Raw genomic sequence first — 12,631 nt, forward strand, 5'->3', positions numbered from 1 at the left:
GATGTTATACAAGACGGCAAGCAGTGCAAAAGTTCATCGAGGTTACTGACTCGGCGGGTAGCTTAGAAATAGCATCCAATAATTATTTTTGAGTGCAGCTCCTAGGTGCCTGTTTCCGGGTTGAACGGCGTCGGCGTAATCGCGCGCTTTGGATTAGAGGACGTTTCACCGCTAAAGTTAGCGGAAACATTTTCCTATTAAATTTAGCGGTCAAATTGACATCACGTGACCTCAACACCAATTAAGATTCTCCGCTAAATTTATCGTAGGAAATCACTTCGTCACCTCTTGCCACGTCACGCATGAACAAATTCAGCCGCAGGAGGAGAGGAGGAGCAAAGGAGGAGGGGGATGGAAGAGGAGAAGGAGAGGAAGGGGAGGAGAGAAGACGAGGAGGAGAGGAGAGTACGGAGGAGGAGGAGCACACCCTCCCCTCCGTACCTTCCCCTCCTCCTACTGAAGAGCTGCGCTCCAGTTTCGCATTACAAAGTATTGCAAACGTCTTTCATTTTTCGAATGCAAATACATTATTGACATGCCTCAAATATTTAGGATCGCGGCTAGGGAGAGTCTTACAGCCGTTTGCAAAAGTACGCAATATCTATCTTGGCGATGTTCGTGATTCCGTTCTCACTTGACGCCGTATGGACAAAGCCACAGTGTATTGCTAAATTTTTAGCTTCATCTAATATTTTACTAAAGGTCAGTGAATGTTCCGTATGGCGACAAGAGTTGTTGACACACATGCTTGGTGACCGAAAATCGATGGCGTTCAAATAAGGGAACTGAAGTCACTGCGATACTAACACACTACATTTACTTGCATATAAAAGTATGAAGATCGCTATTTCCGAACTGATAAGGGCAGTGTTGCTATAAATAGTATAGTCTGTTGGATACGATTCGTAATACCCTTTATTGATTCTATAACACCTGCAAGTGAAAGAAAAAAGAACACCTAATTATATACTAAATGTTGAGTGGTAAGTGAAGTTGCAGTTTGGAAGTTTATCATGTCAAACCATCAAAGGATATCTGGTAGGTCCCAGCGAAGGAGTGACGGTGAATGTGGAACAAATATAATTTATTGTTGCTACAACTAATCTCGGTTACACGATGCCTTCTCCGTAATAAACTCAGATTGCGAGCACTTCGGCTAGGGTTCAAAACCACCAACTGGAGATATCTATGCGGGTGCTTTTGCTTTGGCGCCACTGAGACGGCTGGGTCGGTAGCTTGATATAAGCCAAACACTTTTTATTTTCGTTATGTGAGAAACTGTAAATACCCTACAAAAGAACACAATGTTTGTAACATTCAACTAATTTTTCACGCTAGTAGTATTTGGTGTTTTAGAATGCCGAGCGGATTTTTCCTGTGTATTCCCGTTTGGCTCCCAGACAGTCATGAACCTTCTTTCAACACAGACAACAAAGAGGAAAAGGACCGAAACAAGCAGATGAAGTCCTCCGAGAAGTCTGAAGAGGCCGTCATAACTTCCTCGAGAGTCTCGAAAGAACCCTGCAAAAAAGGCGAAATTAAGATGTGAAAAAATGCCGCGTAGTGCACAACAATATCTTTCAGACCCTTAAGGATTTATGAATAGCGTTTCGAGACTGATTTCCATGGCTAAATACATTCTCAGCGCATATATTTTGAGTATTAGACTCTTTTTGATCAGAAAATTCGGTGAATCTGCGAGGCAAATCGTTCATTCCAAAGGGTGTAAACACCTGGGGAAACGGATGATTGAGTGCAGCGAGAACAACCTTAATGTTTGACTCGTGTAGTGCTGCAGTGCCAGCTGCTTCAAAAAGCTTATTTGCGCGACTATGTTGTATTTGCTGCCTGTATAAATGAGTTTTGCATGAAGCCATTATCTTAATCTTATCTTTAGTATGCTCTGCTAGCAATGTTGACGACAACAAAGGAACATACGTGTAACCTTCGTAATCGTGGAGATGGTCGCCTGGGAATGAGGCTATAGATTGTCGATTATATGAGGCGGTAAAACTATCAGCAGCGGCGTGTTTTTCATACCATGCATGATTCATTCCACCTGTATTTGCTCTTAGAAGGGCGTATTTCCACCCCTGTTTTCGTTTACAATAGAATCCCCAAAAAATCCTCTATGATCGCCAGCACCTTGTTTTTTGTGTGGACACCAGTGTCCGAAGTGTGTTGTTGTGACACCTTAAAGTCGCAATGGCACCGTTCAAACATGAAAACGGACACATTGTGCGATGCTGACATAAACGTGCAATTATTAAGTACACTTCTCAAGCGTTTTTGAAGCTTGTTTATTTTATACATATGTATGATTCGAATATCTCTGCTGAGAGCTTTTATACGAAGAATGAGAGAGGATAAATATGGGCAAGGTAGAAACATTACCACACAATGTGTACAGGCAGGTTTATATAATCTAGTAGCAGCTTAAGTGTGGTATTAGTTTATTAGCTCTGGTGCATGCCGATTTAATTACTTAAGGGTGTAATCACTGTAGTTTGAGTGCCTTTGAAGCGCCACTAAATTTCACTCTGGCGGAGTGCGTTTTCGAGCGCAACTTGCTAGTTCAAGCAAATTACCATAATGTTTACGCTTTCCTATGCTAGCCATAGGCCTCAGGAAAAGGAGTCATAATTTGACAAAGAGTTTCCATTAGTTTGTTCTTGTAATATAGCTATACACCATCTAGAACACAAGGCCTTTGTAATAATTCATCATTAGGAGATTGTGCGCCTGCCCCAAGCGGGAAATTATCACTGAAGTACGTCCAGTGACCAGAGTAAGTGGAAAAGCGGCAGATGCCTCGGTTTTTGTCGTCATCGCTTACACACAATTTGCACTCAAAGGAACCAAGCGAAAGATGGAGGGTTAAAAGGTTGCAGGACGTCTATGGTAGTGACCACTCGTATTTGTCTGCTGCGGCCAACTATTATATGAAACATCGTATATATAAAATATAGATGTAATATACCCAGTCAGTTTTACAACCGGATGCATAATAACCCATCCAAAAATATGCAAACAAAATGACTGCTAAACAGTGTTAAACTAGATCAGTTAGATAGATTTACATTAGTTGGCCACAGCTCTTTAGGTCCCCTAAGCAGCTAGGGACATGGCAAAGATGTTATGACAGAAGTTCGGGCGAGTTGGTTGCTCACGATGTACAGGGGGAACAGTGCACCCGCGAAACTGTCGCTCAAGTCTACACGCACATAAAAGGAGAGACTTACGCAGCGCTGACTAACAACCCTCTCGTGTATTTACACTTTTGATCTTCTTCTATTTGTATTATAAACTAAGACCAGGGAGGATAAAGGGTATATTTTGTTCTTTTCTTCCAGTTTGAAGCTAAATCGAAAACTAAGTAAATTGAAATTAATGGAAGACCAGGTAGTCTATTTATTTTAGGGATAAGGTTAATGATGGATTACTAACGTATCTGTCGTTATGTTTTGCGATATTATCTTTCTCTCTCGATAATTTCTTTTGTGAGCTGGTTGTGGTTCTTGCCAAGCACGCTTCAGTCACTCAGCAGCACTGAGCAGCCACAGACTCGCAGTGAATGCCTAAATGTCTGGAGTCTTTGTTGGTGAATGTGTTCTTATATTCACAAAGGCGATCGTTAAGACACCTTCCGGTCTGACATATGAAGAGTTTTCCACATGAGAGGAGAAATGTGTACACCACCTTCTCTGTACAAAGGACAAATGTGTTCTTGTGCTTCTTTTGCAGTCGACAGTTGTAATTGGTGGGGTATTTATTTCTTTGCACAAGCTGCGAAGTTTGTTAGGAGGTGAGAAGATGACAGTTTACTCAGTTGGCTATTTTTTCAGTCCATTAGAAATATTATGTATAAATGGCAGAATAATTTTTTTTTGTCTCTTAGCTTCTGTTGAGTGCAAACGTTTTGCCTGCTTCATTTTATGAGCTTTTCGGCCACGGATGTTAATAACGAGATCGGATATCCTGCGCGCTTTAGTCTTTAATGCATCACAAACCCCCATATACTCCTCTGCCCATCAAGAAAGTAGAAACGTACCTGAAAGCGAATTCCTTATACCTTCTGCCTGCTGACAAAAGAGGTTTTGTCCACATGCGTACGGATACGTTTGGGAAAAAAGCATTAACAGCAGTCAAATCTGTATTCAACAAACACTCTCAGATCTCTCTGGAAAAAGTTAAAAGGAAGTAAAAAAATGTTCTCACACGAACGATTTTAAAGCTACTCTGCTCTTTCTTCGATCGCACTAAAAATATGAGTCTAGAATTGTTCTTCAATGTCAAAACTCAGAAAGTACACTACCCCCAGCGGGTTGTCGGTTGCCTTGTTTCTGCAAGCGCGGCCAAACATACTTATCAATGATGATCCATACCTAATCCACAGCTTCTACGAAGTCTTCAGCTTCTCAGATGAGCATCATGACCAAGATCTAAAAATGTTCTCCATCGACGTTAAGGATATGTTCTATTCTTTGCCCCACGACCGTCTCTTAAGGTGCATAGAGGAAAGCATAGACACCTACGGTGCTATTCCCTTTGCAAATGCGTCGGGCTTATACCGAAGCAAATTTCTGACCTTGCTCAACATCTATCTCAAGTCAACCTTCGGTACTTGGGATAGTCAACCCTACCTACAGAAAGGAGCTGTCTGCATCGGATCGTGCATTGCCCCTGTCCTAAGCTATCTCTATCTAGTGCACCACGGCACGAAGTTAAAAGAAACATTAGTCGCCTATAAAGTTATAAGAGTGTTTCTGTATGTCGGTTACTATTTAATCGCTCTAGCTTCCGACCATCGCAACTTCACCAGCATGGTTGCCGACGTCCTGGACAGTTTTAAAGTCTACATGAGTGTTTCGGAAAACTTCCAAACGAGCGCTCTTTAAGGTTCCTCGATCCTCGACTCTTCATGTTTACCAAATTCTATGTTGGTCCTATGAGCCCAGGGGGAAATAAACCGCTATTACCATTCAACTCGGTGGACTCAAAACTTGTTCAAAGGAGCATTGTGTGACAATGCCACAAAAACTCACTCACAAAATCCTGCTCGCATTCGTTCCCAAAGGGCTTTGACGCGCAAGTCTCTCCACGAAAGCGCGGAGGATATCCAATCTCGTTATTAACATCAGTGGCCGAAAAGCTCATAAAGTAAAGCAGGCAAAACCTTTGCACTCATCTAAAGCAAAGAAACAAAACAAAGAAACCCATCATTGTGCAAGATATTCATAATTTTTCTCACTGACTGATGAAAATAGCCAACTCAGTAAACTTGGAAGTCATCTTAGCTCCTAAGAAACTTCGCAGCTAGTGCAAAAATGTAAATACGTTACCAAATACAACTGTCGACTGCAAAAAAAAGCATCAGAACACCTTCGTCCCTTGTACAGAGAAGGGGGTGTACCTCTTTCCCCTCTCTTGTGGGAAACTATACATACGTCAGACCGGAAGGTTTCTTAACGATCGCCTTTGTGAACATAAGGACACATTCACGAACAAAGACTCCGGATATCTAGGCATTCATTGTCGAGACTGTGGCTGCTCAGTGCCCCTGAGTAACTGGGCCGTGCTTGGCAAGCACCACAGCCAGCTCACAAGAGAAATTATCGAGGCAGATAATGTAGCAAAACAAAACGATGCATGCGATCGTACTCCATCTTTAAAGTTACCTCCAAAAATTAAACTACCAAGCCTTACATTAATTTCAATTTAGTTAGATTTCGGTTTAGATTTATATTGAAAGAAATGAAAAATAAAAGCAACAGTAATTCTTCCTGGGCTTAGTTTATAATACAAATAAAATTCGGGTGTCGAACCGGTCACTATTTCGGTTCTGTTGGGGTTCGGATTCAGTAGTATTATATTTTGTTCCGGTTCGGTTCCGGTTTAAGGTAGAGCACATAATACCACTCCGGTTACCGGCTTTAAAAAGCGCGAACCGGTTCGAAGTGGTTCCAAACTTGAAGTTTGAAAATTGACTGAGTACTTCCTGTAGCCTTTTCTGAGCACAAGATTCTTGCAATAGATCCATCCCGCAACTACTCCCTTTTCAGGCAGATATTAAAGCCCTGCACAGTGGCGTGTGCAAAGGACACCCGTAATGTGGCAAGAGTATTACTTGTACAACACTGTTCTTAACTTAACTATATATAAGCGATCGACTTTTCATATTTATAATGTCTTTTGCACACACAACTGTGCGGTATTTCAAACTCTGCTAGAAAAGGGCGTAATTTCGGGATGGGTCGATAGACCTTTAAAAAAGAGCTTGTGGCCGGTGCGATTTTTAGTTTTCGTGCGCAGAGCGCGCACATTTCTCGCTTTCCGAAGTGACGGAACACGCAGGTGATGGGTTGTGAAGAACGCACGCTGGGCTCTGATTTTGTAAAAGGTAAAAAGGTGTCTAGCTGGATTGAACACATGCCTCGCTCCTCCACTACTCTTAGAACAGGGGGCGGGGGGAGGGGGGGGGGGGGCGGGGTTGCCGCCCCCTTGCGTCCCCGGTTCGTACGCCCATGGTTCTCAGTAACTTGTAACGTTACGAGTAAAGTAATTTGTTACTTTTCAGCGAACGAAATTAGTAATGATAATCTATTACAATTAGAGGCTCTGTAATTTGTAACCGTAATCCATTACATTTTTTAAGTAAGAAACACAAGTCTGTTTCCAACGCGCAGCGCGTCGGCGAATCATCACCGAGTAACGTTGTCTGCAGGAAACTTCTTTTTTGTAAGGTAACATTTTGAACACGTTAAAGAAAAGATTGTTTTTCATTGAAATGCACCACAGGCGACCCTACAAACTATATTTGCGACGCAGCGCGGTTCTTTTCCCAGCTTCCTTCAGCGTGTCGCTGCATTCAAGCGGCAGGTCACGTGGTGCGCTCTCGGTGCTCGATTGGCTAAATGGCCAATGGACGGCCACTGCGCTCCATCTTGAGGTCAAACATTCGCGGACGCATGGGCCTCTGTGCCAATAATGACGCAATCCGCTGCGACACTTGGACATTACGTAGCCAAGCGGCGAAACGGTGCTTTGAAATCGCCACCGCGCCACCAGGGTCCATCCAAGAAGCAAAGTGCAGTTGAAGCTCTCCAGATGCCTAAGTAGCGGCGGGAATTGAACGAGCTCGCTGACCACGCGGTTTCTTTCCGTCTCTGCTTTTGATGATGATGTATTTTTTTTATTACGTACGCCATAAAAAAAAAATGTAAAAATATCTTACAGTTTGTATAGATTAGTCTTGACAATACCAGAGAGAAATACACCCGCAATGCTTCCCGTTAAGACCAATTATTGTCACAATTGGCCCTGAACCGCTTTCGTTGAACCGGTAACCACCATATCAGATTATGGTCTCGTTCCGGTTCGGGTTCAATAGGACGGGTTCGATATCGGTTTCGGTTTCATACCGGTTCCGTCAAAAATAACCGTTTTGATCCGGTTTTCGGTTCACGTTCGGGTTCGGTTCGACACCCTGAATAAAAAGAAAAAGAAAGAAGAAGTGTAACTATATCAGAGAGTTGTTAGTCAGTGCACCGCGAGTGTATCCTTCTTTTGTGTGTGTTCGTTGACTCGAGTGACAGTTTCGCGGGTGCGCTGTTCCCCTCTACAGCGTGGCAAAGAGCGTGCGAAGAACTACAACCCATGCACGATGCGGCATCCCAAGCTTATAGGTTATTCCAAAGCATCGCGGTCTCCATTCTGCAAGACCATAGCTTGTTCAGTCCAGTTTCTTTGATCAATACTGCCGTCTTTGCGCTCTTTTTATTCAAGGCGCTTGGGCTTCTCATTCAAAAACTCCTTCTTGTGTATGCTTGACTCGACTACCATTAAAGCCAACAAATTATGATAGTTCATTGTATTCTAGGGAGCCACGCGAAGAAAAATGCAACCCTGGATTGAAATAAACTGCAGTGGTATACGCCAATGGCTAAATCAATGATAAAACGCGTACCTTTTTATTTTTTCGCAATTTCAAAAAGAAGGTAACAAAACAAAAACTTTGAGGGTCAATACACGTCTAGCGTACGCCCTAATTAAAACACAGTGCAGATATGCTTACCTATTATCGACGGACTGCCGAAACTTAGAGGCGTCGAGATCAATCCTGACAACCCGAAGCATGTCGATATCCACTGGACACCGATGTAGTCCGCCATCAGGACGCTTCTCATAGATTGCAGGCATCCGAAAGGAAGGTATGCGCACAACACCACAATAACGACGTGTAGGTGAATATTTGCATACGGCATCAACATCATTGAACATCCCCATAGCAAAAAGCTTGCCATGATCAGGGTAGAGCGTCGGATGATTCCTCTGTCCGCTATAAGGGGAGGAAATAGCCGCCCGATGAGCTCACTAAAAGACCCGTAGATGACCAAAGACTCTGCTTCCTCAATAGACAAGCCTTTATCTGCCACATAGTCCGCGAGAGTCGAAGTATATGCAGACCCCGTGAAGTCTGTCACCACTGTCACCGCAAGAACAACGTAAATCATGGGATTACGTAATACCTTCATCGTAGGAGAAGGTTCCCTGGTTTGATTTGTAGCAAAGGTCGTTGAAGATTTATCGAGCAGTTTTACATTAGCCAGTATATCCTTCGTTTGGTCCGAATGTTCCTCATTTGTACTTTGCCCGCATTCTTCGCCTGTCTGCAAGCTCATCCAGGGTGGCTCCTTGACAAAAAGACCGATTGCCGAGACGTGCATCGTAAGGCCTCCGTAGATGAGAATCATTCCGCGGAAACCGTATTCCTGCGTTAAGTAAGCGAGAAACTTGGGAAAAACGAGACCAGCACATGAATATCCGGCATACTTGAGCCCCGATGCCAGGCCTCTGTACTTGTCAAAATACATCGCCAGGAGGATGCTAAACGTCATGGTGGTAATACCAAGTCCGAGACCTAAAACAAAGTACGAAAGAGACTACCTTAGAATGAAAGAATAAAGTACAGTTTCACAACATGGTTTTGACACTGAAAGTTTAGATGTTTCGTGCTGAGTTTGTTCTCAGTCATTAGTTTACTTTCAATGGCAATAAAGAAAGCTGTGAAAAAAAGTGTTGTGGAAGTACTTATTTTTACAAGTGCTTAAATGCGCAAGCTCCTATACTCCTGCGAAATATGGCTTGTGAACTGTATGTGGCGAACAATTTAGTTGAACAAGTTTTCTACGCTATTTTTTTATTAAACATAAATTTGGTATCATAGATGGCGACTCGGGCGCATACTGTAACTCTAAAAATGCTTGCCTGAGGACGTCATTCTCTTTTTTGTTTGTTTTACAACCTGCTTTGTTCTGAAGAACGTACCAAAATTAACGGGACGCGGTAAGAAAATTAAAATTATGAGCAATTTTTCATTAGCTTGAGCGTCACCTAAGAAGGTCTTGTCTCTACTTTTTTCACTTTAAGCGCTAGATTGGCAGAAGCTGCAAGAGTGAGCTCCAGGCTTTCAGCGTTCCTGTCGAGCATGCAAGCTCGTATAGTGCAAGCACTGTTTAGAGACACATGCTCGCTTATGTAGCTCCGGCTTCGCTTGCGCCTATAGTGAAACAGAGCCTGGGTAAACGATGTTCTTCGTATACCGCCAATAGGAGTATATATCACCGATGATCAATAACTTTCAAATAGGTAATTTCAAACTTGATAGTGTTTTAGGTAACATCAAGACCATGTTCACAAAAGTTCAAAATTGTTTTTGTGAGAGTAAAAAAAAAAAATCAGAATTGGGATGACAAAAAACCTATCAAAAAGGTGGTCATAACTTGCGCCTTTTTTCTGCAGTTTGTAATGCCTTATTTACACTAAACAACCAACGGAGAACAAACCGACCGACAGACAACCAACCGGCACCGACAAGCCTCATGCGCGTGCAGAATGCACGCGAAGGTAAATTTTCTAGACTTGCAATTACTTTCGCTTACACTACGAGCACCGAGGCAGTGCAACCGTCGCAAAGGACGTTTCAATATCTCAGGGCCCGGCGTCACACCGTGCTCAGTGACGCCGGAAATATAATTCAATCCCAGACTGCCTTGCGCACCGACGTATTGACATGCAATCTTGTGTCCTCTGCTTGTCTCACGGCTTCAAGTTTAGTCTACATCTGCTCCATGACTGCGGTCGGCTTCGTCTACCGGCTGTCGAAGGTGGCTCTAAATTTAATCGTCACACACAAAAAAGGTCGTTTACAATTTTTTTGTAATGCCGAAATAAAGCGCAGCTCTTGAGGAGACGGAGGGGAGGATATGGAGGGGAGGGTATGCGCCTGCTCCCCCTTCGTACCCCTCCCCTCCTACTCTTCTGCTCCCCTTCCATTTAGAGGAAAATAATCGCTAAATTTCCAGTGAAATTAGGGGAAAATGTCCCAGCTACGTTTAGCGGGGGAATATTCTCGCTGAATGTTGCTGGAAAATTACAAAAAAATATTTCCAATAAATTTAGCGGGTAATTTAGCGAAATTTTTTCCGTAAAATTAAGCGGGGAAACAGAATTGGCATTGAGGTCACGTCACCTCAATGTATTTATTTATTTATTAATATCCTTCAGGGGCCGAAGGCATTACGGAATGGGGATGAGCATTGCAACAATATACTAACACAATAAATATACCAAACTTGTGTGTTAAACAGGACAAAAGTATAATTTGAAACAAGACATATAAACAAATTCACTTAAGAAGGCAGTTATAGAGGATACAAAAAAAAAATCTTCAACAGCAACTAAAAAATTGGAGCTCTCGGAAACCTCGACTTCAGCTGCGGGAAGGCGATTCCAGTATATACTTCGTTCCAGCTTCGGTCCGAGCGCGGCTGATGTTATGAGCCGAAGAGCCAATCAAACAGCGCAAAAAGCGCAGCGTCATGGTGTGCTCTCTGCGCTTGATAGGACTAGCCGGCGGAGGAGCACGCACAGAGACACTGCGAATACCGGCTATCAACTGCAGAAAGCAGGCCATGACGTTGTGCCTCTTTCGCTGTTTGATTGGCCCCTCGGCTCATAACATCGGCCGCGCTCGGACCGACGCTGAAACGAAGCATAGTAACGTTTTGGGCCCCCAAAAAATGAAAAAAAAAGAACGTGATGTACTACAGTGAGCAATGCCAACTCTATCTGGATGGCCGATGGGCGATTAGATATAAGACGGTTCTATTAACAGAAGCAAACGCATTTACGAGTTAAAATAATAGATCGTGTGAAATAAGCACACAATTTTCTTTCTAAATTTAACGGAAAAAGTTCTCCGCTAAGTTTAGCGGAAAATGTCTTCGCTGAATTTAGTGGAAACATTTCTCGTCAAATTCATCGGAAAAGTGTTCCTCCAAATTTAGCGGGAAAAGTTTACCCTCGTGACGTCGCACGTGACGTCACGTGTAACGTCATTATGGGAAACGTCCCATAATGCAAAGCGCGGTTACGCCGATGCCGACGGCGACTCCGACTCCGCTCAACCAAGAAGCGGGCGCCTAAGAGCTGCGCTCTAGAATAGGTTCTGGTGAACACGCGCGTTTTCTTCATGACGAAGGGGAACGAACGCCTGCAGAAATCACGACTTCTACAGATTTGTAAACACGGCGCCATTATCAGTGTTTGTGCCTACGGCGCCCAGTAAGCTTGTTTTCGAAAGATGCGCTATGACGATTCGCTCTAGAAGAGCCAATCGTCACAGCTGCTCTAAATCTCACCTGTTCGACAGCGATTGAGTGAATGCCAACTCTTAAATATGAGGAAGACAGCCGCTTCGCCTCAGCAATGTCATGGCAACGCGGTTGTTTCATCCATGTTTACATGGCGACGTTCATCAATTGAGTTTACAGATGGTGATGAAAATCACCAGATACAGCATGCGGTAAAAAATGTAAAACTTATTAAAAGAGAACGTTCACAGGAAAAGGATCGTGTCCTTGGCCGAGAGACTTAAGGAACATTTGTTGGCGACGCTTCAAATGTTTTGCCATGGCTATTTCATTTCATTTCATTTCATTTCATTTGCTTTATGTTCAGTGCCACACAAACAGGTCTACGCCTTCTCAGTGGTGCACTACGTCTCAATAAAAAGAAGGCGCATCTCAAGAACAATTGTTGACATGTCTGAACGAAAGGACGACATCGAAGCACTTTCTAAATGTTCGTTCGCATCCAGAAATATCCATACCAAGTTCATCTAAGTTCGATTCGCATTGGTTAAAAACCAGTTGCAGTCGGGTAATAGGGTCAGCGTTGAGTAAAATGGAAGGATAGAACAATGAGCGTATGCGTATGGACCCTTGAGGAACACGCAAATATACACTGTTCAGTAACGATGTGCAGTCAACAACACTATTAACAACTTTATGCAAGAACATGAAATCACCCGTCATTCGCCTATTACGCAAGGAGCGTAAGCCAATTTGTTTACATATTCTCTCATAGTCATAAAATACCTTGAACTGCAAGTAACGATCATAGAAGACAGGTATACATTTTCTTTGCACTCGCTCAATACTAGTTGAGTTAGATTCTCCAATGCTGTTCCATACAACTGAAGAAAACTCGAGGCGGCTTAGCACAAGGGAGCAAAATAACATTATAAAACACTGTGGATTTCTAAAATTTCTCGATATACGTGTTATAA

At 43.1% G+C, this 12,631-nt stretch overlaps 1 protein-coding gene across 1 annotated transcript in view; it reads right to left on the minus strand.

The window, feature by feature from the left end:
• Positions 1 to 1,321: 1,321 nt before the first annotated feature.
• Positions 1,322 to 12,631, minus strand: part of LOC121833149 (monocarboxylate transporter 2-like) — a 28,528-nt gene continuing 17,218 nt past the window's right edge. The window contains exons 3-4 of the mRNA XM_042286254.1: positions 8,075 to 8,920; positions 1,322 to 1,521 (exon numbers count right to left, since the gene is read on the minus strand). Coding sequence (XP_042142188.1) covers positions 1,322 to 1,521; positions 8,075 to 8,920 — 1,046 coding nt within the window. The remainder of the gene's footprint in view (positions 1,522 to 8,074; positions 8,921 to 12,631) is intronic.

Source organism: Ixodes scapularis, unplaced genomic scaffold, assembly GCF_016920785.2.
Source record: "Ixodes scapularis isolate PalLabHiFi unplaced genomic scaffold, ASM1692078v2 PGA_scaffold7__128_contigs__length_106722199, whole genome shotgun sequence".
Classification (NCBI taxonomy): domain Eukaryota; kingdom Metazoa; phylum Arthropoda; class Arachnida; order Ixodida; family Ixodidae; genus Ixodes; species Ixodes scapularis.